At 43.3% G+C, this 25575-nt stretch overlaps 1 protein-coding gene across 1 annotated transcript in view; it reads right to left on the minus strand.

Moving 5' to 3' along the window:
• Window positions 1-25575, minus strand: part of NUP210 (nucleoporin 210) — a 48904-nt gene that overhangs the window by 19832 nt on the left and 3497 nt on the right. Inside the window, exons 2-20 of the mRNA XM_072934944.1 lie at window positions 21566-21702; window positions 20655-20786; window positions 19739-19835; window positions 18084-18234; window positions 17619-17751; window positions 16725-16883; window positions 16198-16266; window positions 15797-15903; window positions 14055-14195; window positions 12736-12873; window positions 9900-10055; window positions 8391-8589; window positions 7670-7815; window positions 6546-6767; window positions 5154-5327; window positions 4012-4204; window positions 3635-3741; window positions 1397-1501; window positions 1168-1269 (exon numbers count right to left, since the gene is read on the minus strand). Coding sequence (XP_072791045.1) covers window positions 1168-1269; window positions 1397-1501; window positions 3635-3741; window positions 4012-4204; window positions 5154-5327; window positions 6546-6767; window positions 7670-7815; window positions 8391-8589; window positions 9900-10055; window positions 12736-12873; window positions 14055-14195; window positions 15797-15903; window positions 16198-16266; window positions 16725-16883; window positions 17619-17751; window positions 18084-18234; window positions 19739-19835; window positions 20655-20786; window positions 21566-21702 — 2668 coding nt within the window. The remainder of the gene's footprint in view (window positions 1-1167; window positions 1270-1396; window positions 1502-3634; window positions 3742-4011; window positions 4205-5153; window positions 5328-6545; window positions 6768-7669; window positions 7816-8390; window positions 8590-9899; window positions 10056-12735; window positions 12874-14054; window positions 14196-15796; window positions 15904-16197; window positions 16267-16724; window positions 16884-17618; window positions 17752-18083; window positions 18235-19738; window positions 19836-20654; window positions 20787-21565; window positions 21703-25575) is intronic.

The following is a 25575-nucleotide window of genomic DNA, read 5'->3' on the forward strand; positions in this document are numbered from 1 at the left end:
CACAGGGCTAACAAACCTGCCAAATGTGTGTGGGGTTGCGTTTTTTAAAAAATGTGTTTAATGTGGACTTCTCTCTCCTTTAATCTGACAGGCAGTTAAATCTCTTCCTACACTTCACAAAGCCTGTCTTGCTGTCACTGCTCCACTCCTGAATTCCAGACAAGAGCACTGAACCTATCTCATGTACATCAGTTAAACCCATCAGGGAGACCTGACTAAAAAACTATTAAGAGTTTGAACAGTGTACTATGTACAAAAAACTCCTCATCTCTTCTACTTTTTTCTCACCTCTGTGCCTAGCTGGAAAAAATATTCCCACCTCACACTTAAAATAGTTAGAGACAATTAAAATGTTCCACCAATTCTTTTGATATTCTAATTTCCACCTTAGTTATCACGATTTCACAACTTTATCAGCATTACTTTTTAAAAGACAAACCTGTAATTGATACATTCATAAAAACCACCCTTTAGAGCAACTTGTTTCGCTTCAAGTTCTTGCCTAATGAAAGCAGCAATGCAAACACAGAGTTTTTATTGGTGTTCACTGCAGAATGCATTTCATATCCCAGGCCTGATGAAGTCAAGCACACTTGCACTTTACTGGCATCTTCTAGTGGAAAAGTGCATTAGAAACTTCATATGGAGATCAGAATAAACTCTTTAATAGAAATTCATTCACAAAAACAGGATGCAATACTGTGATTTAAAAATACCTTGAAACAACACCATAGGATAGAAGAATTTGAAACCTTCAGAACTACTGGCCCACAGCAAATACTCCAGTATTACTTTGGAAACCAATTAATCTTATGGGTAGCTTCTGAATAATTCTGTCATGTTACTCTTTGTGGTGTGTTTGTGAAATCAGGAACATTTTACTACAAAGTTGTAATGGGTGAAGTACTTGGAACTGGCTTTTACCTTATACAGGGAACACAACTGCATCAAAGCTGTAAAGAAACAATTTCCTGTACCTGAGACTAGAGCAGAAAGTGCCAGTGCAAAGATCCCCTGCCTGAAGCACAACCGTGACAGGCAAACACATCCAAAATGCAGCTACTGCCTCTCTATTCACACCTGCTGCAAAATGCCCAGGAGTGCTGAAGCTGCAGAACAATAACCTGGTTGGCAAAAAGGTGTAAAACCACAAAATACTGCACTCACCAAAGCAATGCCTCGAGTCTCTTCATGTGTCACTCTTACAATATTTGGCACACTGGTATTAATGAAAAAATATCCAGAACCTTGTTGGATGAGAAGTTCTGCCTGCAAAACCAGAAAAGCATCCTGAATTAAGATTGTATCTTTCCAGTAAAGCTGTCTCCTCACACACCCCCTGTAATGTGTGATGTTTTCCTCCCTGCAGCTGGAAAGCAGCAGAGTAAATCCTCACCTGGATGTCAGGGTGGTTGTAGATGGAGAGCCCAGTGGGGCTCACTTTCACATCTTCCACAAGCATCAGTTCAACGGTGGCAGGCCCTGGGAGCACAGCCTCGTGCTGCAAGAACAATGTTAGCAGTTACAGAAAGAGGCACAACACTGCCAGAGTCCTGTGTGTGCAGGGAGGATGTTTAAAGCAGGCAACCAAAGCTCAGAGCACAGGCTGAGGGATGAGATGCCCACAAGATCCAGAGGGCTCAGTCAGTCAGCACAGGGAAGGGCATCCTCAGGGCTGCTCTGTTCTGCACCCCTGGCCAAGGCAGAGGACAAGGGCCCAGCACTGCAGAATCAGTGAATGATGTCTGACAAGCACAGACAGGGTATTAATGCTGAGCCACGGGCCCAAGTCATACAGAATGATAAGGAAAATGCACAAAGTGTTCTAGCTCTAACTCATCTTTTCATGCTTCTTAGCAGGCCACCAAAAGAAATTCTTCCTTAAGTGTAAGTACATGAATACTGGACCAAATGCAGCTTTAATCACTCACTCATAACAACATTAGCTCAGAAAAGGAAAAAGATTTCTAGAGGAAGTCAGTACTCTGTACCCATTTCACCTCATTAGTAGAATTATTTCCTTGATGTAGAAAGGATGTGATCTTTCCCTAATGACATAATAGGGTGTTCCACTAAAACATGGAACAACAGTCAAGACATCTTAATATCCCATCTACTAGATTTCTGTTTGTGTTTTTGGCTGCAAGAAAGGAGAAGGGGCAGGTTTGAAAACAGAACAGAGCAGCCCATTGCTGATGTACTTGAAAAATGCACCCAGGTCACCTCATTTAAAAAAAACTCATTCATGAGCCCACAAAGTGCAGCATGACTGGCATCTACAGAATCCTCCTAAATTTAAACACAGAGAATAGAACTTAAGAATATGCCAGTGTTCTCTGAACTCAAGGCAAAGTTTAGAGCAGCTTCTTTACTAATTATTTCGAAAAATAAGAAAGAATATATAATACTGGTTTAACAAAGCAGAGCACAGTGAACTACAAAATGATTGTAGAACATCAAGCATCCATATTACAGCTCAATTTCTAAGAGAGAAAAAAAAAAAAAAAAGTAACACAACCAAATATCTCAAATAACTTCAGCAGCAAAGTAACTGCGTGTCTGCAGTAATTCTCATTAAGCCATAGTCAAATTTTTCAGGGGACATACATCTGCACCATGCTTTCCCAACATGAGAAGAGTGGAAACCTCACAGAAAAGTCAAGAACCAAGCGGCAAAAAAGATCACCTCTCAAAGAATTTACTAAGCAGATGCCACACCTGGGCCAAGCTGAGAAGAACCTGGCCCACAGAGTATTTCACATTACTGGTGCCCATCTGCTACCTGCTTTGAGTTAAATCCTGTAACCTCTCATTGCATATTTAACTTTTTGCCTCAAGTATGTTTTCAAGGTACTGCATATAGTTCAAATCCACTTAAATCTTGCTAACAAGATTAAACAGAAATTCCAGTTAGGAAGCAGAATATTTTAAGAGTCAGTTATTGCACATGTCAGGTTATTCCACAGGCTGAAACCTGCCCTTATATTCAGCTTACAAAAGTGACATAAACAGGAAACCGCCAGCTGTTTACACCTGCCGTCTTTGTTCATCATCATTACCTTTTACTGTTTTTCTTCCCTAGCTAAGTATTTCAGGGAGTGGCTAATGACTTGTAAAATGAGAGCCTGGGCTTACGGCTGGCATCAGGAAAAAAAAAAGAGAGCATCAGTCAGAGCCCAGACTAACATATGGTCCATATGAGGAATCAGTCAGCTTTTGCTTTGCTCATGCAGAACTTTCCCACCCAGCTCTGCAGGGGCAATAATCCATTTGCTTTTCCCAGTGACAGCTGCATGAAGCACATGGCTGCTTTAGTGAAGGACAAGCAGCAGAGATTCACCAATTATTAAAAAACCCTAAACTGAAACAAAACCAACTGAAACACTTCTCTGTAATGCCCTTGCTCAGATGGTTAAAAAACTCCCAAGGACTTGGACAAATTTGATTTGGATAGCAGCACCTAGTGCAGAGGAAAGCAGGAAAACCATGAACCAGTATCAAACCTCTGCAGAATGAACCGGACTGCACCAGGGAGCTGCCTGATTTGTACAGTACTGTGTGTGGAGGAAATAAAGCCACCAGAACACTGGGCATTGACCACAGGGAAATGGCAAATCCCCCAAGGTACTGTTACCGGTATTTGGGCTCTGTCTGCCTTCAGGTGGGGCTGCTGGAATCCAGTGGCAGTGGCAGAGATGGCAGCAGTTCCAAACTCACGGTCAACTACCACAGTTTGTAAGCCTAGAATGCAACAAAGATGAGAAATACATTCAGCTCCTCCAGGCTCATTCTCATCAGACAAGAACTTTCTCTCTCAAGACAGGTTCTAGACATTGGACTTGGTTCCTTTTTTCTCCTCTCTTTAATAGCACACACTAAAAAATGCACATTGACGTTAAACTGAAGGATGACTGCAGATTACAGTAATTTCTTTGATCAAGATGAGACACTGCCAAACAGATTTAATCTGGACCTTCAAACAAAGAAATGCTCATTTCAGCCCACTCATACCCTGCATTTTCTTCTGACCATTGCCCTCCTCCTTCAGAGTCAGCTCCATTGGCAGCTCCGTCTCAATACGAGCAATGGCCTTATTTGTGGATTCCCACACAATACTAAGGGAGCTGAAGTTATCAAATTTCCTGCCTTGCTGGTCATAGGCAGCCAAATCCAGCACTGGATTGTGGTAATTGGAAACAGGAACCTGAAAAAGAAGGAATATTTTGAACTGAACAGATACAACGGGATTTTTTAATCATTAAAGAAAACATATGCTGAGTTCCATGAGGTTTGTACAACATCAATGCATAAGGAATGTTTGTTAAAAGGAGCCATCAGTGCAAGGCATTCAGCTGTGCTCCAACAGCCCTGAGATTATCTCAGCTGGTCAGACCATAGTGCTGCTTACACCAGGTAGGTTCAAGTCCTGTATGGGCCATTTAGAGTTGGATTCCATGATCTTTTTGGGTCCCTTCCAACTCAGAGCATTCTGTGAATCTCTGAACTCTAAGGGGGTTTTACTGGAGCATGGGTTTGGGGTTTTTTAGCCAGTGAATTACCATTAAAAACCAACAACAACGAAATTGAACCACAGCTCAATGAAATTGTTTTTAAAATTCAAATAAATGATGACAAACACTGCTCTTTGTTAAAGCTCAAAATTCTGGTGTTGCTCTGGTGAAATGCATTAGCAACAGCAGTGCACCAAGATAAGCTGACACATAATGGAGCCAGAAAAGCAGGTGAGCTCTGAGGTGGCTAACAATACACAAAAGTCTCCATCTCCTCTTGTTATTACATAGAAGCTCTTTAAAATGATTCATTTTAGGGAAGGAGGATGACTTTTACATTTGCTGGGGAATATTAACACAACAAAATGTGGCTTACTCAGCAGCCAACATGTGACAACACCCGTTAGCAAGAAAAACAGAATAGCAAAGTTCCTTATGCCTGATAATCTACACATATCTATTGTCCATTTACTGCAGGACTCCCCCAGCCTGCTCTGTGCAGGAGCCCCCAAGGGCACAGTGTGGCCACAGCACCAGTTACTGCTCCTCTTGCAGCAGCTGCCATGTTTCACACATGGAGCTCCAAACACTGATTTTTCAGCTGTAAGAACACCTTCTTCTCCTGCCACTTCCCAGGCTTACCAGTTGCTTGCTCTGCTGGAGCAAAGGGCAGGAGAGAGCAAGCTGAGGGCTGCCATAAACAGGAATCAAAGCCAGCCGGGAAGGGAGAGCACAGATGAGCTTCACGGCAGCGGCCTCAACCACTGGGAAAGGGCTGGTGACTGTGGGGCTGTTCCCAACTGTTAAGGTAATAACCTGAAAACAGCAAATGAGGAAAGAGTTTAGTTCAGGCATGCTGTATTTCCACAGGTCTCAGTTACACTGTGATATCAGAATGAAAAACAAAAATACAGTGCTTGGGGATTTACAGCACTATTAAGACACAGGAAGATGCAAAAGAGGGAGCACATCTCAAGAACAATTCTTTATCACTATGAAAGTACTGTTCCTGGCAACTCTTTCCTCAGTGTTCGTGTTCATTACTATCAAATTTGATTCAAACAACAAATCTCATGCAACTGAGAAAGGAAACAGCAGGTGTTTTTGCAGAGTGAGAACAGAACAGCCCAAAGGCAACATTTATAGTCACTTCAGTGTGTTTAAAAACATCTCATCTTTTATTTTACACTCCTTTTTTAGCCTTCAGCAAAGTGAAGTGGATATAAAACCAGAGAAGGCTGAGGCAGCTCTGGTCACCTGCCCCATCCCCCCACACACTGGTGCTGGGCAGAGCCACGCAGGTGTGATGTGCTGGGGACAGCCAGCCTTGCACAGACCTGCACATCAACACCAAGGCCCATTCCTTTGGAATCTGCACTGACAGGAACAGCTCCACTTTGCAAAGTGTCCACTGAGGAAATCAGTGGAACTTGGCAGCCCAACCAAAATGCTTAATCCTTGTAGAATTGCAGAAGAATACTATACTGAAGCTAAAAGCTTCATGGGCTGAGGAGGGTGAGTAAAGCAGGAGAAATCACTTCTGTATGTTGGAGAGAACAAAACCAAGTGGAATATGAGCACAGCCACGCTCACCAAGGCTGCACAGAGAGTAGAGCAGTCAATTCCTGGGGCTGCCATTTGTTAGAATAAAGAGAATTACACTGGAAGGTAACACAGTTAAGAGGAGCAGGTCAGACAGAGGAGTCAGCCTGCTCAGTAACCTTCTGCTCTGATCCTGTTCATGTAAAATGAACCTGCACTCATTAGGATGTTCAATGCATCCCACAACATAAGGCTTCCACAACTTGGGTTTATACTGCAATAAACCCATCATAAACCACTTTTTAAGATAATGTTGTGAAATCCTCACTCAAAATCTGCATCAAAATGCATAAACAACGTAGTTTCCCAAGTTCTTTACTGGCTCATTATAAAAGCATCTAGCTACACAACAGGCATCTGGCACCATAAATCTGTCTGGAGCCAGTTCTCAGCACCTGATGGAGGGCAACAGCAAGCCCTTCTGGCACTCACCTGCTCTCCCAGGCTCCTGCACAGCACCCTAACCCAGTGCTGGTTGCTGTTTCCAGGTGTGGGAAGTTCAAGTAAAGAGGAGGCAATGCTTTCTGCATCCTCAGCAGAAACGTTCCTGAAGAACTTGGAAGGTTCTTGGACCCATGGCCTCGGTCCTCCTTCAAACAACATATCCTTAGAGGAACCCAAAGTCACTAAAGCGACTGATGGTGGATCAATAGCCTGTAATCAATTAATTAATTGAAAATTAATCATCTATGTACACTCTTTGGTTGTGCTCTGCAAAATAAACCTCCTTCTGAATGGAACAGCTCTACTTGGATAAGGCTGTGATTTCTCCCATGCAGTGGTTTGTCAGCACACTTAGTGAAAAACAGAGCTGCACCAAAAGCCACAAGGATTCTGTCCAGCTGGATTAGATTCAAAGGAAGCAACGGATCCAAAGACAAGTTTTAGCTGCATTTTAATCACATCTCTCTCACGAAGAATTACAGCAAAAGGAAGACCCTTAATATATTCTTCTGAGCACAGAGAGATAGTATTCTGCTATACTTTTAAAGAAGTATTTAAAATGGATGAAATTACGTCAAATTGTACTTTCACTTGCCAGTGCTCTCTCCAGAACAATTCTGTGTATGTAGTTATTCTCCTACACAAGTTTTACTTCAAACCTGTCTAACAAATTCTGCACTGATGTGCATCCCTGGGACAGCCTGTGCTGTTCACCACCACAGCAGTTAACCCGACATTTAGTGCACAAAAACCTTTCCAGTTTGTGTTTCACAACATCATATTACATTCATTATAAACACAAATCTGTAGTATTTGCACTCACATTTTTTCCATATTGAGGGAAAGCTATGGTGAAATACTCAGACTTCAGCCTGCAGTCAGTGCTAGGCTTCTGCAGATGAGGCAACAAAGCAGCCTCTTCTGTATTTCCATCTACTGACCCTGGACTCAGCTTCTTTCTTATTTTCTTCACTGAACCAGCCAGTGGTGGAATGTAAACCCACCCACCTCAGTTTTTCAAACCTATTCCTTGCATAACCTGCTCCCTGTCATGTAAAGGTGCTTCAGTGCTGGATCCTGGATCTCTCCAGGAGCATAGGAAGCAGACTCACTCTCAGCGGGAGATAAGCGGCGATGGCGATGCTGGCACTGAGGCGCACGTGCCCGTGGGTGTACACAACCACCAGCCTGGTGTACCCCTGAAATTCAGCCTTCAGTCTCACTCCACTGCAAAAATCAGCAGTTGGCTTAAGTCTTCCTGTCAGATAAATTAAAAATATACAAGAGCTTATTTGGAAAGAAATGCCCAGGCTTGTTCATCAAATTCAACACAGCTGTTTGAAGGCTGCCTACCAGAAAGATGGAGAGAACTTTTTAAAAAGACATGTAGGGACAGGACAAGGGAGAATGGCATCAAACTGAACGAGAAAAGGTTTAGATAGGATATTGGAAAGAATTCTTGGCTGAGAGAGTGGTAGGGCTCTGGCACAGGGTGCCCAGAGAAGCTGTGGCTACCCCTGGATCCCTGAAAGTGTCCAAGGCCAGGTTGGACAAGGCTTGGAGCAGCCTGGGACAGGTGAAATGTGTCCTTGCCCATTGCAGAGGGTGGGGCTGGAAGAACTTTTAAGGTCTCTCCATCTCAAACCATTCTGCATAAAAAAGCAGATATATCTTCAACATAAAACTACTCAGTCCCCCTCCCCTCTGAGGTTGGCAGTTCTGTGGGGATACTGTACAGAACTATGAATCAGTGATTTAAGGGACAAGTGTGACTTGGGAGAGGTGTGACCTGTCACCAATTTAACTTCCAAACCAGGGAGGGAGTTAAAGCACCTTCAAGCGGGCTGAACACGCCAGGGTTCTCCAGCTCCACCCCCAGCTCCAGCTGTGAGCAGTCGCTCAGGGGGACCAGCTCGCCCCTGTCTACGCTGGTCCGGCCACTGATCCTCAGGGGCAGCTCCAGCACCTGCCCCACGTGTGCCTCCACCTGGCAGGAAGTGAACTCCATGGCGCTGGGCTCGCTCACGTACACCTGCAGGGAAGGAACAGGGACAGGCTGGGTCACTGCTCTGCTCCACGCCAGCCCAAGCCCACAGCAGCTTGGTGAGCTTCCCTTTTACTGCTGCTCCTGTCATTCTCTCTTCTGCTTTACTGACTTTGAAGCGTGGACTGTTGTGTGCTATTGCCAGGGGGTATCATCACCAGCTGGGAGAGGTTTAGCGTCCATTAAAGAATCTACCTCAGACCAGAGATTTCATAGCAATCACAGCTTTTATTTGCAGGATCTTAACTACTTAATCTTCTGCAACTGGCCTCAGGATACCAAACTATATGGGACAGAATTAAAGCTGTAATCTGTGTGGATTAACTACTCCTAAAACTACTACTACTAAAAACTTACTCACTGAGGTCAGTAAACAGAACTCTGAAGAGCTGTTCCACACAGAAAGCAGCTCCTAACACAGGAAAAAAAGCATTCAAAAATAACCTATTCAGATTGTGCAATACACTGCTCTGAAAGCTCACATGGTCAGAAGGTTTCTTTCTGTCTTCAGGCTTTGACTTATGTTTGAGGATAAGAAGTTTTAACTGAAAAAATCTTCTTCCCTGTGTCTCCAGATGGTAACTGTTGCACTGCTAAAAAGCAGCATCTTAGGCTGTTCAGAGAATTATTTCAGAGTGAGTGTGTAAATTCTGAACAGATTTTAATTAATGTCACACCCCTCCCTTTGGGGCCATCAGATGTACTGTTCCTGCATTCTCCTCACTCCAAACCACACACACTGACCACCATGACCTAAGAACAAGGGATGGTCTGCAGGGACACCACAAAATCCCGCTTGGGAGCTATGTTTTTTATTGCCATTTTCTCCTAATTTTCCCAAAGTACTGTTTTTTCTTGGCCAACTCGGGTATTTGCAGTCTGTCTGCAGCATGGTGCTCAGTTCAGGTACTCCTCCAAACAGAAATTTTCTTGTACATCCCGATAACAACTGTCACCCTTTGGTATCAAGGGAGAACACCCACCTATCACCCTACAGAATGACTTTTTAGTTTGGCTTTTCTGCCTAGATGGCCAGGCCAGGAGTTAATTACCATTTCCTTCTTGCACTTAAAACTTCCAACAGGGAAAAAGGCTTGCCAAGGAATCAGGAAGGGGCAAAAATGGGAGTCAAGTTAATACACTGGACAGTGCTGGATTCCCTAAAGCACAAACTGAAATAAATCACTTAACCTGCCACAGGGCAGGAAGTGCAAGGGGATTGCCTATGGCATTCTCAGTGCCTTTGCTGTTTCCAAAAGCCACATTCAAGAACAATCACTGAACAATTAATCTCTTGCCTTCATTTCGCCATACAGCAGCGGATTCCGCACGTCGAACGCCTGAATAATGCTGACCCCAGCATCGCTCCCCGTGCTCAGCACTCCTTTGACTGTCACTGTGGCTACTGCCTGGTTAGAAGAAGACCAGGTGAAGCTGCCACTTCCACCCTGAGCCTGAAATACAGAGGGAAAAATCTTTCAAACATTTAATCAAGTACATGATTTTCACATTCCACAGCTTTGGGTATCTTGCGTGAAAACCAGGAATGCACTGAGAATAGGACATACAAATAAAATAACACCTCAGAACTTAATAAGCAATAGAGAGATGAGAAGATTTCTACCTTTCATTTAAATTTCAGCTTCTTTCACACACCAAAACAAATGTCAAAAGTTCCATCACGGTAAAACACGGGTGAACACTGGAGCCATTTTAAAATGTATATTGTTTTAATTTCTTTAACTTCCTCAGCATTTCCTTTAACCTATTTCATAATTAAAAATGAACAAAGTGATAAATCTTCTCTAGAGGGACAGTGTGGAAAACAAACAAATCTAAATTATGCAGGAGCTTAGCTAGTATTTTTTACCAAGGAAAGAGAAAATAAAGGAAATGAAGAGGAGGGTCATTTCCCTTCTTCCTTTCTTGGAGCACATGCACAATCTGATTGCAGAAGGACACAGACAAATAAACAGGCAGAGGTGTGTTACAGAAGATGCATGGGATGTGGTGAGAAAGGCTGAAAGAATCCAAGGGCTCAGCATATTTGTAAAGGTGTTTCAGCTGAAACAGGGAGATGAGCAGAAAACATAAAACAGAAATACCCAATTTTTAATAACTATGAAGACTCAGGTCCTGGCCATAAACCCCAGACGCCTCACTACACTTTCTGTCTCTGACAGTCAGTATGCACCGAGGAGAGGAAGGGTAAAGCAGCTTCCCATGCAGCTTCACCACTAGCCAGAGCCTGGCAGGGAGCTCCACACTGCTACCTGGGAGCAGTGCCCTCCCCAGGAACCTCCAGGTGCCCACCTCGCACAGCTGCACTGCACCTCTCATGCATGCGCCGAAGGAGGGCAACAGAAACCACCTCATTGGCACAAATATGAACAAAGCAACCCCCAACAAACCAGACAGCTGCCAAAGGAAAACCTGCCAGGCATTCTGGTACCATCTGGAGGGAGTTACTTCAGCTATAAACAGAATTTGGCTAGATCAAAAAATCCCTTTCAATTTATTTTCAGAAAAACTTTATTCACCCATTTGAAATAGCCTGACTGAAGCTATGCAGTGGGAGGCAAACTCTGATGGAGAGGCAGGAACAGTTGAGCTGTGTGTATGCTGTCGACCAGTTGTATTGTGGAATCTAGAGACCAGAAGAAAGGTCTCAGTTTCAGCAAAATTTAAATCTTGGAAGAAAAAAGTTTCTATGTTTTTATAGAAAAACATCAGAGTAAAGTAAGAACAGCGAGACAATTATTGCAGTACCATGAAGGAATGTTCCCTAGTGAAATACTTCATTATATATGCAAGATAAGGTGAGAACAGAACTGTGAAAGAGGTAGGAAACAAAACCGCATTTCCTTTCCTTTACTGGGAAAACTCCAGCGGAATTATGAAGTACTGCAAATGCAGATTTAGTACTAAGAATTTTTACCACACTCTGCTGGTGTGGTCAGGAATAGCATGAAGTAAACCAAACTAATCCCACAGAACAGACAAGTAGAGTTATGCAGGGCTTAACTCAGTGTAGCTGCCCTTAGACTTACACTGGAGAATGCAATTTAATCCTGTGAGATTGATTCTCTCCATGGAGTCACTGAATCAGAAAGGCTGTAAAAGACCTCTGAGATTATCAAGTCCACCACTGTCTTCAGGTCCCATACCCCATAATTTTTGAGCCCTTCCAGGGATGGTGACTCCACCACTGCCCTGGGCAGCCTGTGCCATGGCTTGACAACTCTTCCTGTGAAAAGATTTTGTCTAATATCCAATCTAAACATGAGGATGTTTCATCCTATCCCTTGTTACCTGGGAGAAGAGCCTGGCACCAAGTGTCCTGCTGCCTATTTGCATATAGTTTACTTAACACAGATCTGACACTGAGCACTACTTTATGCCAAAAGGGAGAGGTAGGAGTTGTGCATCCAACACCTGAGTGCAGGGTCTGGGTATCACTGGCCTGGGATAAGAGTCTGGGCTGAGAAAGCACAACTTTCTTTTCTCTACTTAGACTGGAGATACTGGATACTGGCATACAAACCATTTGCTTCATGAAGCAAAAGGAATAACCGACAGCTTGGGAGCAAAGACACACCTAGGGAACATGGAAATCATCCCTTCTGCAAATAAGCTGTGGCCCTTGCCTCCCTGGAACTTTGTATTAGGAGCACAAGGCGTGTGGCCAATGAGGAATACTGATGTACAAGGCTGGCAGAGTGCTGCTAATTAATCTTGCCATGCCCTTCTTTGTAGTCACTTCACACTCCCATTCATATTTCCCATCCTTGCCAGCAAAGGGCAGCCTCTAATGATTACTGTGGATCTCTGCATATAGGATGCTCCTGGAATTCCCAACCATTCCAGGCATAGGTGCGTGGTGCATGCATGAGGGAGAGAGGAAGGGAAGACAAGAGGTAGAAGTCAGTGGGATTTTATGTTTGTTGGTTTCTTGGTGCTTTTTTAAAACTGTATATTAACTCCTGTAACTAACGTCCCATGAAGTTCCTCCAAGTTACATTTTGGATGCCACTGTGCCTGAAGTATCCACAGTCAGCCCTAGCTCAGTGGTGTCAGGCCTCAGTGTGCCTGCCCAAGTTACACACCCAGCAGCTGGGTACTTCTTTGGCATACCTGGATGGTGTACTGGTAGACTCCTGCTTTTGGCTGCCAAGGAAACATCAGAATGCTGGGTACAAGCAATATTGGAACATAGATCTCCACATCCTGCTGGTTTCTCACTGGAACTGGTAAGGTATGAACACCTCCATCCTGCAAAGTGCAAAACCACGGTGTTATAAATGGCACCACAGAGCTTCCCAGAGTTAATGTTTAGTCCTTAGGTACAGACATGTCCTTGAAAACACCTCAGAGAGGAAGGAAAACTATTTAGGATCACTTATGAACAGAGCTCCTAGTGAGCAAATAGTTCCTGGCAGCAAGGTGTGCCACTGTACTAAATGAGTGCTATTGTTATGAAGATACAGGTGCCCACATTAATTTAAAAGGCAAGAAAAAATATACTCTTTCATTGCTCCTTTTTTGAGACCTCACTTGGAGAACCAATCTGGAGGCTCAACATTTATATTTACTCTTTGCTCATCCCACTGTGTACAAAATTCAGCCTGAAAGCACCCTTGCTCAGCCCTCCCTCCCAAACATTGGCCTTCACAGCTCTGCTGTCACTGCAGTGCTACGACCCTCTGGCACAACACAGTGTTGCTGCAGTTCTGAGGGAAGAACAACTCTCAAGGGATGCTCTTCCACTGAAGAGAACATCTCTGACACAGAAAATGACTGAGGTGTATCACATTGAAGGAGCTACTAAATCCTGCTCAAGGAATCACTAAATTGATTTTACAGCAAATGGGTTCAAGTGTTTAATTTTCAAGCAAAAGCAATTCACTTCCACACCACGTGCCCTAGTTAGCCATACATTCAGCAGCCTGCCCAACCAGCAGAAAGTTAATGAATATTAATTTGGAGAAATGTGCAGGCTGATACGTTTGGCAAATTGTCATTCCAGAGTTTAAGGTCACTTACCAATTGATAGCAAACTTCCCCAATCTAACTGACTGCAGAACAAGGTCAGGGTATGAGTGATGGTCCTACCACAATAAAGTGTAAAATTCCCTCAGCCTGTGAGAGGCCCCTTGCCCAGCACAAGGATCTGCCACAAGAAAAGAAATCAGTGCTGTGCACCACTGCCCTAACAGGAGTTTGCCACATGCTCGGGAGCAAAATCCCACAGTCTTTAATTTAAGCAAATCCTCTTTAGACTCAATTGACAGTTTTCATGAAGAAAGGATTTTAGAATTTGGTTCTTAATCTGTTCAAACAAAGACAGCTCAGACCCATGTAATTCTTGGGTTTCCTTTTGCTAGGAAGTCACTACTGCACAGCTCAATTATTTTTAGGCCTACCAGTGAAGCAGAGTTTTCACAAAGACACACCTGGTCAACTACTGATGTCAGTGCAGCATCAATCGTGGTCTGACCTGCCTTTACAGCCATCACATAATGATAGGACCCATTCAGAGAGGACTGCAGCACCTCAAAGTGTTCTCCGGACAGCTCTGTAGTAATACGGATATTCTAAAACCAAAACATGAAACAGAAATTGCCACAGGTGACTGACATCAGTGGAGGACAGAAAGACCTAAACATACAACAAGTCAGTAAGCAAATGTTTAATAACACAGTTCAAAGACATGCTGCTGAAACTGATTAGAACTCTCCCTGTGGAAGTTTCAGTCTTTCAGTAAGATTTTACCTTTAGAGACATTAACTACACAGAATGTTTATTTTAAAATTACCAGCAACATGTAATTTAACATTAAAGTACCCATATTTATACAACTAAATAATTCATGTTTTACAGTATTTTTCTAATTTTTTCCTTCTTCAACACAAAAGAACACATGAATATACTGTCTCAAAGGCACACTACTGAGCTCTAGCTCAAACTCAGATCTGTATCCCAAAAAGCTATTATGGGCAAATAAAATGATGTAGAGTTGTGTTTGCACTGTGTATCCCCTCTTTGTATCTGTTTGGTTCATCCCAGCTTTCCCATCAGTACCTGTATGTCCATCAAACCCCAACCCATCCCCCTGTCTCCTCCCAGGTGATGTGTCCATCACCTGCTGACCATTCCCCTTTGTCCAGACCCTTCTCCCAGGGTCACCAGGTAACTGGACACTGGCTGGGACTCCTCCCTCACCCCCGCCTCAGTGGTCACTCTGAGGCCTGGCCCCCAGAGACCCACTCCCATGTCCTTCCCCCTTTGGCTGGTCAGGTTTTCCCCACCCCCCTATATCTGGCCGGTCTGGGCTGGGACACTCTCTCTCTGCTCTGGATTCCCTTCAAGGTCAGATGTGGCCTGGGATCTCTCCAGGCCCTCATTAAACTTTGGAACTAATCCTGAGGGAGAGCGCCCCTTTGCTTTGCTTGTGGGACCAGCTTGTCTTTGGACTCACGTGGGAGCTTCTCCAAGTCCCCTGGGATTCAAGGAGAAGCTCCTTCCCTCTGCCCACCTCACCCCAACTGCCCAGCTGGCCGGGCTCCACAGGGGATTTGTTCCCGTGTATTCGAGGGGGAGACGCAGCAAAATAATATTCCCCTAGCTCCAATATTCTCAAAAGCAGTAATTCAATAAAATTTTTCTTGTTGCAACTGAATTATTTAAATTTTGTTTCCTCTGCAGTTTAAGAACTGTGTGGTTTTGGTACCCGGTATATAGAATTAAGGAAGAAGCTCTTCCCTGTGAGGGTGGGCAGGCCCTGGCACAGGTGCCCACAGCAGCTGTGGCTGCCCCTGGATCCCTGGCAGTGCCCAAGGCCAGGCTGCACACTGGGTCTGGGAGCAGCCTGGCACAGTGGAAGGTGTCCCTGCCCATGGCAGGGGTGGCACTGGGTGATTTCAGTTTGCTCCAAGCCCCATCCAACCTGAAAGACATTGCCCAACTTCCATTTTTTTCCTACAGCACTTCAGACTCCTCACTTCACATGAATCACCCAGAGGGCTTTATTTTTAAAAAGTAACAACAACAAAACAAAGGAAAAAATGAAGAGGCAAGAAACAACAAGCTTTGCACTGTCCTGTCTCAATGTAAATAAGAAATCACTCAAATAATTCCAAAACAAGTCAGGATTTAGGAGACAGTCACAGAAAAGTATCTAAACATTTCAACTTACATCAGATAAATACACCTTATTGCTTGATTTATCATACACGTCAACTGTAATTTCATAAAGTCTGCCCGTTTCCAGGACCCATCTGTCACCTGGATGAACTGTAAATCCTGCAAAACAGGAAATATTGAACAGCACAAACCAACAGCCTCTTTATCTAATGGAGAAAAGCATTTTGCTTCTGGTGCCCACACTCTGCAGATGAACATTCATTATTTTAAACTGCTGACTACAGAGATAAAAGAAAGTACATAAAACCTATCTCACATTGAGCTACTTTTATGAATAAAATTCCTTTTCTGTGAAAGCTAACATTGAACGGAAGCGTGGAGATACAGCATGAAAATCACAGAAACAAGGCCAGAAATTGCATTATTCAATCAGAAGACTGCAGCAGTACCAACCCAAATATGCAGGAGCTACCACACAGACAGTGCTGCTGGGCAGCCGGGACACCCCCTGCATGCGGATACCTGCGGCTCAGTCAAGGAACACATGGTTCAGCACAAGCCAAGAGCAGCATTCTCATGGCACTCCTCAAGCCTCTGTGGCTATTCTAAAGCTAAGTGTGCACTGCAAATAAACATTCTCCCCACTTCACTGCAGGACAGCGAGCACTTTGGAGAGATCTCACTAGAGAATATAAGGACTGAAATGTAAACATTAAATAAAGCCCCATACATTTCTACAGTGACTGAGGGGAACAGACATGATTTAAGTGATCTTTTGCCAACTTAATTTGGTAAAGCATTCCAAGGCATCAGACAGCTGTGCTGAGACTGAATTCACAGCAGTGCTGCTTTCCACAGCTTCTGATTTCCAGACTCTCGATACAAATAAGGATAACTTGATCCTTCTGTGTTGCCAAGGGTGGAAAGCTTGTCTCCTGCCACAGAGTGGTGGCTGGAGAAGCATTCCCAAGGAAGGATACTCTTGTGCACCAGGATGAGGTTGGTTTGGCCCTGCTGCAACGCAGTCACAGTGGATGTTGCCTGGTCCAGCTTGGCAACTGGCAGGGAGGGATCTCCCTTGGGATGGAGGATGTTGTTCTGGAGCTGCAGCTCGTACTGCTCTGATGGCATTGCTATTTCTGGATGTAAAACAAAACATAGGAAACAATAAAAGCAGGTGTGGCAGTGGCTATCTGCTGCTAATTATTGCTGAATATTTTTTACTGATGCCTAGTGCACATATGAAATCAATATTTCTAGTGGCTTGTAAAAATAGTGCTTCTGTCCTCACATCACACACACAAAAAGAGTTTCTTGGCAAATTTAATGTCTGTGAAACTGCAATTCCCAACTAATGTCATCTCAGTATTTCGACCTAACATTCAACTGATTTCCAGCTTCAAAAGAAAAAAAAAAGACAAAAGGGAAAAAAGGAAAAAAGGAGAGAAAACTCAAGGCACTGCATTTTGAAATGGGCATAAAGCCAGATAACCCACATTTATAAAGGCTTCACTTTGTGGAGCAAATCCATTTGCCAATAAAACATTTTCTGTTAGAAAAGTTACTAATCTAAATTTGATTTAAGCAAGAAAGTCAGTCAATTCCTTAGTGACTGTCAACAACTAAAATGACAGTGTTAGTTAGCTCTCATTTTAAGTTACCCTTGTCTCCACATCCTTGACAAATCTGCAAGAGTATATTCTTAAGAGTCACAATTTTTTTGACAGAAAGAACTAAACAGCTCTATCACTGTGTGCCTTAGGAAAACAGTATTAAACATTAACATAGTAGTTTAAACACAATTAAAAATTTCTCAGCTGTTAAAAATTCACACAAAGCATTAAAAAATAAAAATAAATGAAAATAGAACAAACCTGTGATCTTCCCTTGACTCAGTTTCTCAACTCTGTACTGAATTGATGTTCCCACCAGAAGATAAATGTCACGTGTTGGATTTAAAAATATGTTTTCCAAAATAAGCAATCTGACTTCTGCAGGCTGTACATTCTGTTGATAGAGGGGGAAAGAAAAGTAACCACATTAAAAGGAGCTCATTTGTTTGAAACAGACCATGAAGCAGGAACTTAGAATCTGGAAGCGAAAAACATTATTTGCTGCAATTTTATTTTTATTATTTGACTCTTCAGTTTCACCTTGGCTTTTGTCACAACAAAATGCAAGGGACAGTGAATGGTACAGAGATCTGCTCTGTGCACACAGTGCGAGAATGAAGAAAAAATTCATGCCGATATGAAGATCATTCTGGAGACTACAGAAAAACAGATGCCCATTCACACATTCAGAAATACATCCTCCCCTCTGACATCCAGAAATCTTACCTTATAGATGCTTTCCTGAAGTCTTGCCTTTAATTTAGAACTCCCTGTTTTTATTCCAGACACCAGAATGGTATCTCCTTGCTTATCAACTTTTTCCATTTCCAATATATAGGAAGGTGGGATGTAAGTGGATTCTAAGAACTTGAGAATACTGAAAGGTGAATCACAAAGTGAACAGAAAATTGTTAACCAACCTTTGTAAACCCACAGAGAAACACCACCAGCATCTACTCCCAGCCACTTCCATTTTTAAGCCAATTTAAGATACTTGCCTGGGACCAGATATCCCAATTTTACTCATTCTTTGAGGTATCTGCAGCTAATTTCTGTGACAGATAAGTTTGTCTGAAGCTTGCTTGTGAGCTATCACAAGACTGCACATGTTGTCTACCATTACCTCTCCAGTTTGTTCGGTAGGTGAGACTGCAAAAACTCTCTATATTGTAGAAGAACTGATGTGCAAGACCCAAAGCTTATGTTTATAACAGCAATAGCTCAACAAACCCAGAACGCAGCTCTGACCTCCCTCAAGAAGCCAGGACGTATTTAACAAATGACTATGAAAATAGTCTGCAAGCAGAAAACCTGTAGTAACTGTTAGAAATTTCAGTGAAAAGTGGCAAAAGAGAGGGAAGGAATTTGCCATGAATGGGCAAATGCCAGGAAATTTTGGAAAGAGGAGCATGTTTCACAGGGTGTCACCTTCTGTATGCACATGATCTGCTTGGCTTCATGTGCACGTTCAGAGAAAAGCCAGGGGAGCCATATGGAGAACAGTTATGGATATTAACATATTCCTGACAATTTATGATTTATTTTGCAAAGCTGTACCACCTGTAGAACATTTCTATGGTATCATAGTTATGCTAACAGTAGAGTATATATCAATATTAGTTTGGTTAAAATCACATCAGCAAATAGTTATACTGACAAAAAAAGCTCCACATGTACCAGGACTTGGGATATCCAGTCCCACTAAGCCATTCATTCTGGCTCTCACTTGTACCTGCAGCTTCAGGTGTATTATGGGCTTAGCAGGCTTTCCCCAGCCAACACTGCTTCTCTAAGGCTGCAAAATTAGTTTGTGTTTGCCCAGGAGCAAAGTCTTGCTGGCTCCCCCCATCCCACCTGCAGCGTATTTGGAGTGTCAGGTGGAGGATGGAAGTTGGCTGTTAACCATTCTGCTCTGTAGGAGAACTGGTTTCCCCACAAGGAATCCTCCTATTTCAACACCAGAACTAAGTGTCCACTGACACCTGAAACTCCTAAGGCTCAGAGAGCTCCTTTCTGAAATGGAAAGTGACTTTTTTCCCTTCAAAAGCAAAAAATAAAACTCTGCTGAAATCCTGAGATAACAATCTTACTGGTAAATCTTCCTTCTGCATGAGATGTTTCAGAAAGATCAACAACTGCATCTGTTTATTTCTAATTATTGCATCAGAGCTACCAGAGCTGCTCACTAACACTTATCAGTTCAATTAAACAGAGAACAAAGTGCCCAGGCTGCTGAGTAGGTTAAATAAAACCCAAACTGAAACAACTGACCCTTAACATTATCATTTTAGGCACCAGTTCAGTAAACTGGCTAGATGTGGGGAAGTATTTTTTACACATCAGACTGAACCAACTTTTGAGACCAAAGGAAATTACTTTACCGTAGAGTGTTGTGGGAATCTGAGAAGCCATCAGCCTCTGGGTCCTTCACCACTGTCCAATCAAACACCAACCCTGCCAAAGTGCTGAAAGTGTTTCCTACAAATCAAACAACCAGATTAAAATAAAAATAGAGAACGAGCATAGAGTCTTCCTGGAACATAAACCATGACCTATTTCCCTGGGAAATTTCTCTATTTTATCCCTACAAGAAGAATCATGAAATACCCTTGAATTTGCACAACACCAAGCCACAAATCCAGCACTGTACATAGGACAAAAACAAATTTACTTTTCATTATTAACATATCACCATACTACCATCTTCACCTGACACTCACAGTTTACAAACACAGGTGGGATGGGCACAGTAACCAAAACAGTTAATTCCACCTTTTATAGCCGCTTGACACATTATTTCCCTTCAGTAGCTGTTCTAAAACTCCCTTGCTTGGAGTGTTGTGTGTGCACAAAACTTGATTGTTGTAAGCATGGAATTCATATCAGACCATGGCTCTTTTTCTGATGCTACAAAAAGCAGAAGTTTTCTTCTCCTATTAAATAACAATGCATTCACAAATGCACTGACTCTTGTAAGCCTAAATGGTGTGTCCCAGAAGTGTTTGTGTAGTAGTTAAACAGGTTGAGCAATAGGTGGTTGGTCTCAAACATCACCTCTGAACCTCCTGTCAGATACCTGACTGTTCACAAAAACATCCTTTTGCAAAATTCTTTAGACTACTTCAGCTCAAAAAAAAATATATAACAGACAACTTCACCATGTATGATCCAAAGAAACTCCTTAAAATTCTCCACTTGGCTTCAAACAATCAACAGTGTGACAAATAAAGCTAGTGCATGTATCAGACAGTTAGAACTTTCAATATCTATTTAATTTCCTACAAGCAGATCTCTTACCTTCTGAATCCAAAGCATGAATTTTGAGCTCCAGTGGTGAATCCTCAAGGAAGAGCTCTCTTGTTGTGGACACAACTTGAATGCCATGAATTAAATCAACGATGGCATCACAGCGAAGCACTTCTCCAGTCACTTGAAGAGACATCAGAAAGAGCACAAGAAAGCACAACACTGGATGTGCTCATCAAGAACACTTGATAAGTCAAGATGTACCTCAAATTTAGCCAGTGACACAAGGCACTGACACTGAAGGAACTGAAACTTGGTCATGACCTTCATGAAGAAGCTCATGGTCAAACAGTGGCTCAGAAAGCAAGAAAAACAGTTCCCTTCCTCACTGAACTGCAGAATAAATCTGCAGAAACTCTGATCTCCGTTTACACTAACAGGTACAGGTGTTGTCTGGGAGTGCTTATGCAGAGTTGCTACAGTGCTCTCATGTCCCAGAGATGACTTTTACGCACAGACAATAAACGCCCATAAACTCCTTCAGTTAGTGACTGCACGGCATTTAATTTGCCATCCGGCTTTGCCTCTCTCCCACTATAAAAACTAACCAGGTATATTGTATGACAGACACTAAAGCATCTTCCAGCTTTTCAAATACTAAGTATCTGAATTTGCACTAGTCATTTTTATTACACACTTTTTTATATTCCAATCACCCCCTCTATTTGTGGATTTTTGGGGGTGGGGGTTTTAAGAATTACCTTTTTCCTGGGTGTATCATTAAAGTAATTAACACTTATCTGAGGCAAACAGAAGACAATACTTTTTACTTTTCCACGGCGATGGAAAGCCTAAAAGACTGTGCATAGGAAGTGAAATGTGCCTGTGCAGCTCTAGATCTCAGCTTTGCTGCCGGAGCACGGCAGGACGGGCACGAGAAGCAGCGGTTAGCTCAGACTCACGCGTGTCCTCGGCAGAGATGATGGTGGTGAGGCGCGTGGGCTGCGAGGAGCGCGCCTGGACCAGCGCTCTCTGCGAGCAGAGGCAGCCGGCCGGCCCCAGCGGTTCGATGCTCGCCACCTCCGGCCGCGTGGACGACCTGCGGGTGGGGAGCTGTCAGCACACGGATCCCAGCAATTCACCCGGCACCTGCTGCTTGCCCAGCCGCTGCCTTTGGGAAGAGCGGATGGCAGCAGCTCCTCAAGGACCCCAGCCAAGGAAAGCCCAGGGCAGAGGCAGGGCAGGCAAGCTCACCATTCTCTCCACCACGGAATCAATCAACTTTCCCCGAAACCCATGGAGCAGGCCCAGGGTATTACTTAGTGGAGCCCAGCGTTCCCTTCCAGTGTACCAAAACCGTCAAGATAAAACAACAACAAAAGTTGAAGAGTTATTAAAAACCAAGCCTCTTCAAAGTAAATCTGAGCTAGCAGCACTACACATCTGAGGGGTCACTGCAGAGCCAGTGAAGTGCTGCAGCAGCCAAAGCCCTTGCTAGTGACTCCGGCCCTTCAGCCCCGTGCCCGGGCTGTGCCGGGGCCGTCCCAGCCCAGAGCCAGGGAGGGAGAGAGGCAGCGCCGGGAGCTGCTCGGGAACCCAGCCCAGAACAGCCCCCGCTGTGTGCCCGGGATCCGCTCACAAGGGCCCTTTGAAGGATTAAAACAATGAAAGCAAGCACTGATGGGTGACAAAGCTGCTCGGGAATCGCTTCTCCGGATAGCACAGCTCTGATGAAAACTTCTAGAGCAGACAGCTGCGCTCTCTGGTAAATGCAACCTAAACCGGGCACTGGATTCCCCCCTGTAATTTGGGGAAGCTGGATGGCTTGGACTTTTTCTCTGGAAGATGTACAAAAATGCCTACCTGGGATGTGTGGGGAAAACCCAGCAAGGTTTGTGTGGATCTCTAACCCAGCAAGGAGCAGGATGGGAGTTCCAAACAGCAATGTCACGTATGACTGAGTTCCCAGACACAGGTTTCACCTCCTTCTCTTAATGGCACAACCAACAAATCCACACCAGCAAAAAACTGAATTTATCCTTAACTAAAATCGTATCTATTGAAAAATAACACATCACTGCGCACTGAATTATCTGAGAGTTAACAGCTGCAGCCCAGGTGAGCACGGGCCTCTGCTCGTAGCCACTGCAATAAAACTGAAAATCCTGTTTCGAACCTTAAGCTCCCAACAGTATTTTCCTTTCATAAGGAGTAGTTTTAGAGGATTTTGAAATGACAATATCAACTGCTGACCCAGAATTTCAAAGTACTTTATCTAATCAAGGAAAAAACAGCCCACAGCAGTATGCAATGGGCAATTTAAACACTAATTAAAAGTTTAAACCTGAAAATTGTTTGTTTATATCTAGTCTATATACCTAAACAATGTACACAAATTTGTGCATATCTTTCATAGGGATTACACTGTTTCTAAAATAATATTATTTTCTGTATTAATAGCACACAGCTTTACTCTAAAAAATTAAAATCTATTTGAGAGATTAAAAGTGAGCAATTAGTTATTTTCCTGCTGTTCTGTTGTTCCCAGGCAACCATGAAACACTTTTCCAACATTTAGCAAGTTTCTTTAAACAATATAAGCATTCACAACAAGTAAGGCTTTTCCTGTACTTGCCTGGTTGGCTTTTGAAGCTGAGCATGGGCATGTGACTAGGTCTGTATGCAGGTATTTTAAAATAATAATTATATGTAAGAAATTGACTTTTAGCTCTTTACACTGCTTAATACTCTCTGCCATTAGATTTTGTGTTATTACTTTGAGGATTTTGCATTCTTACAGTCTGGTATTGATTGTGTTTACAACACAACAGGGGTTTCACTGTGGTTTGTATTTGTTCTTTTAATATCTGGCTATGAATTGTAATACAAAACCACTGTGGTTTGCACTAATAGCAGTGCTGTAAAATGGAATCTAATTACAGGGTACTTTTCAGACTAGGAAAACATCAACAAAAATTAAATTTTAACTGCAAACATACACTCTCCAATTTTAAAGGAACTTTCATGCTTTTACAGCTAAAAGCCAGTCACTGCAGTAGAGAAACTGCGATTAGACACTATTTGGCTTCTAGCAATAGTTTAAGAGGTGGAATATCAGCTGAATGTCTTTTTTTTAATACAAATTTTACTCCAATGGGCCTTTCTGAGGCTTGGTTTCATATGGATTTATATTTTAAAACATTCTGCTCGATAAGTATTTTTTCCAGCAGAACACAGGAAGTATCTGATGGCCCCTCTATCATTCAGCAATATCAGAAGCACATTCTGCTTACAGCTACCTGGATACAGGGCCAAGCACAGAGAGGCAAAGGCATTAATCAGCCAGGCTGGGGATTACAGCAGCACTACACTGGGATCACTACTGGGTCCTAGATGGGCAAGAAAAAGAATCTTCAGCTTTAAATGACAAAACCCACAATTTGGATCCTCTGCCAACTACAGCAGCTCTTCAGCAGCGTGTCAGTGTGTGTGACATTGAGAGCTGGGCTTGTCAGAAGGCAAAATTAGATCCTGAGAAGCCAGCAATGGGAAGCATTTCTGGCACTTGCTCTGGATCCCAAGCCAGCACCTGTAAGAAACAGCAAGGCAGGGAGGAAGGACCTGAAGGAAGACTGAGGAGGGAAGGGGAAAAAAGCTCACCAAAGTCCCCAGTTTGTATTTCCCTCAGAGAAAAACCCTACTTGCTGAGGAATGAATGGCACCAACAAAGAGGCTGCCAGTCCTCTTGTCAGTCTGTGCTTCATTCACCATTTCCATCCCCTCCAGGGCCTCAGACACAGAGCCATGTGCCAAGACTGTAGCCACACATCTAGCCAAACCCAGGCCTGTGTTCTTCATTGACTGTTCTGTAGCACCACATGTCAATCAATACCCCACTAGATTATACGTCATTTATTCATCAGTTGGTTCAAAGATCAGGCACTTATTCCTGTTTCTCTCACTGGCAATTCTCTGTTGATTCTTATTGCTCCAGTGTTTTATACTGTTCTGTCAGCTCTTCAGACTAAACTCAGCTGACTGAGCCAGCAAAAATCCACCTCTGTGGAGCTGCACTACGACTGTCAGTTGATCTGATCTTTTAGAATTTTATTGGGCATTGGGGCCGGTATGCAGTCAGTGGGAAACTGAGCAGTAGAAGTCTCCAAGAGTTTGGGAAGATTGGACTGACCAATACACTGGGGACATTATATAGCCACTCTTGGGACTAAAAAGAGAGCAAAAGTCTAGAACATTTATTTCATGGGTGTTCAGCAACTAAATATTGCTCAAAATCAGCAAGTCCCTAGTCCTTCTGTCTGCCTTAGCAGGCAAGTGATGCTCAGACTGAGAAAAAGTTTTTTTCAACAGTAAACTTGCACTGATATTCAAACATCAGCTAAGAGAAACAACATTATTTCTTGTGCCTCCTGGGCTCTGTCAGAACACTTCTGCCACAGACTCGCACCCCCTGCTCTGGTTCTGAGCCAACACTCTCAGGTAACACACACACCTGAGTCACAGCAGCACAGCCCCTCTCACTTTACCACCCAGCACACCTCAAACCAATCCTGAGCTCCTGCTGGCACTTCCAAGAGCTTGAAGCCCTGCTGGGAAAGCACAGCCAGGTGAGTCAGGGAGAGGGAGAACAAACATTATTTAAGATGTCACTTCACAATATGGAAGTTAACAATAGCTCACACACAACATTTTTTGTGACAGTCAGACAGGTTTTTTAGACCTGTGGTAAAACAGGTGATCCAGGAAGCAACACAACTCCCACATTACCAGGGATGAGACTATTGGTCTTAGAGCAAAGCAACAGATCTCAATGAACAACACTACTGATACAGATTTTTAAAAGCACACAAGCCAGCAGATGGAGAAGTAAGATCAATCTACAACAACAACATGACAAGGTAAGGAGCTGGAAAATGAGCTTGGCCAGCCAACTACTGTGACAGCAGCACTGTGC

Source organism: Taeniopygia guttata, chromosome 12 (genome assembly GCF_048771995.1).
Source record: "Taeniopygia guttata chromosome 12, bTaeGut7.mat, whole genome shotgun sequence".
Taxonomy (NCBI): Eukaryota; Metazoa; Chordata; class Aves; order Passeriformes; family Estrildidae; genus Taeniopygia; species Taeniopygia guttata.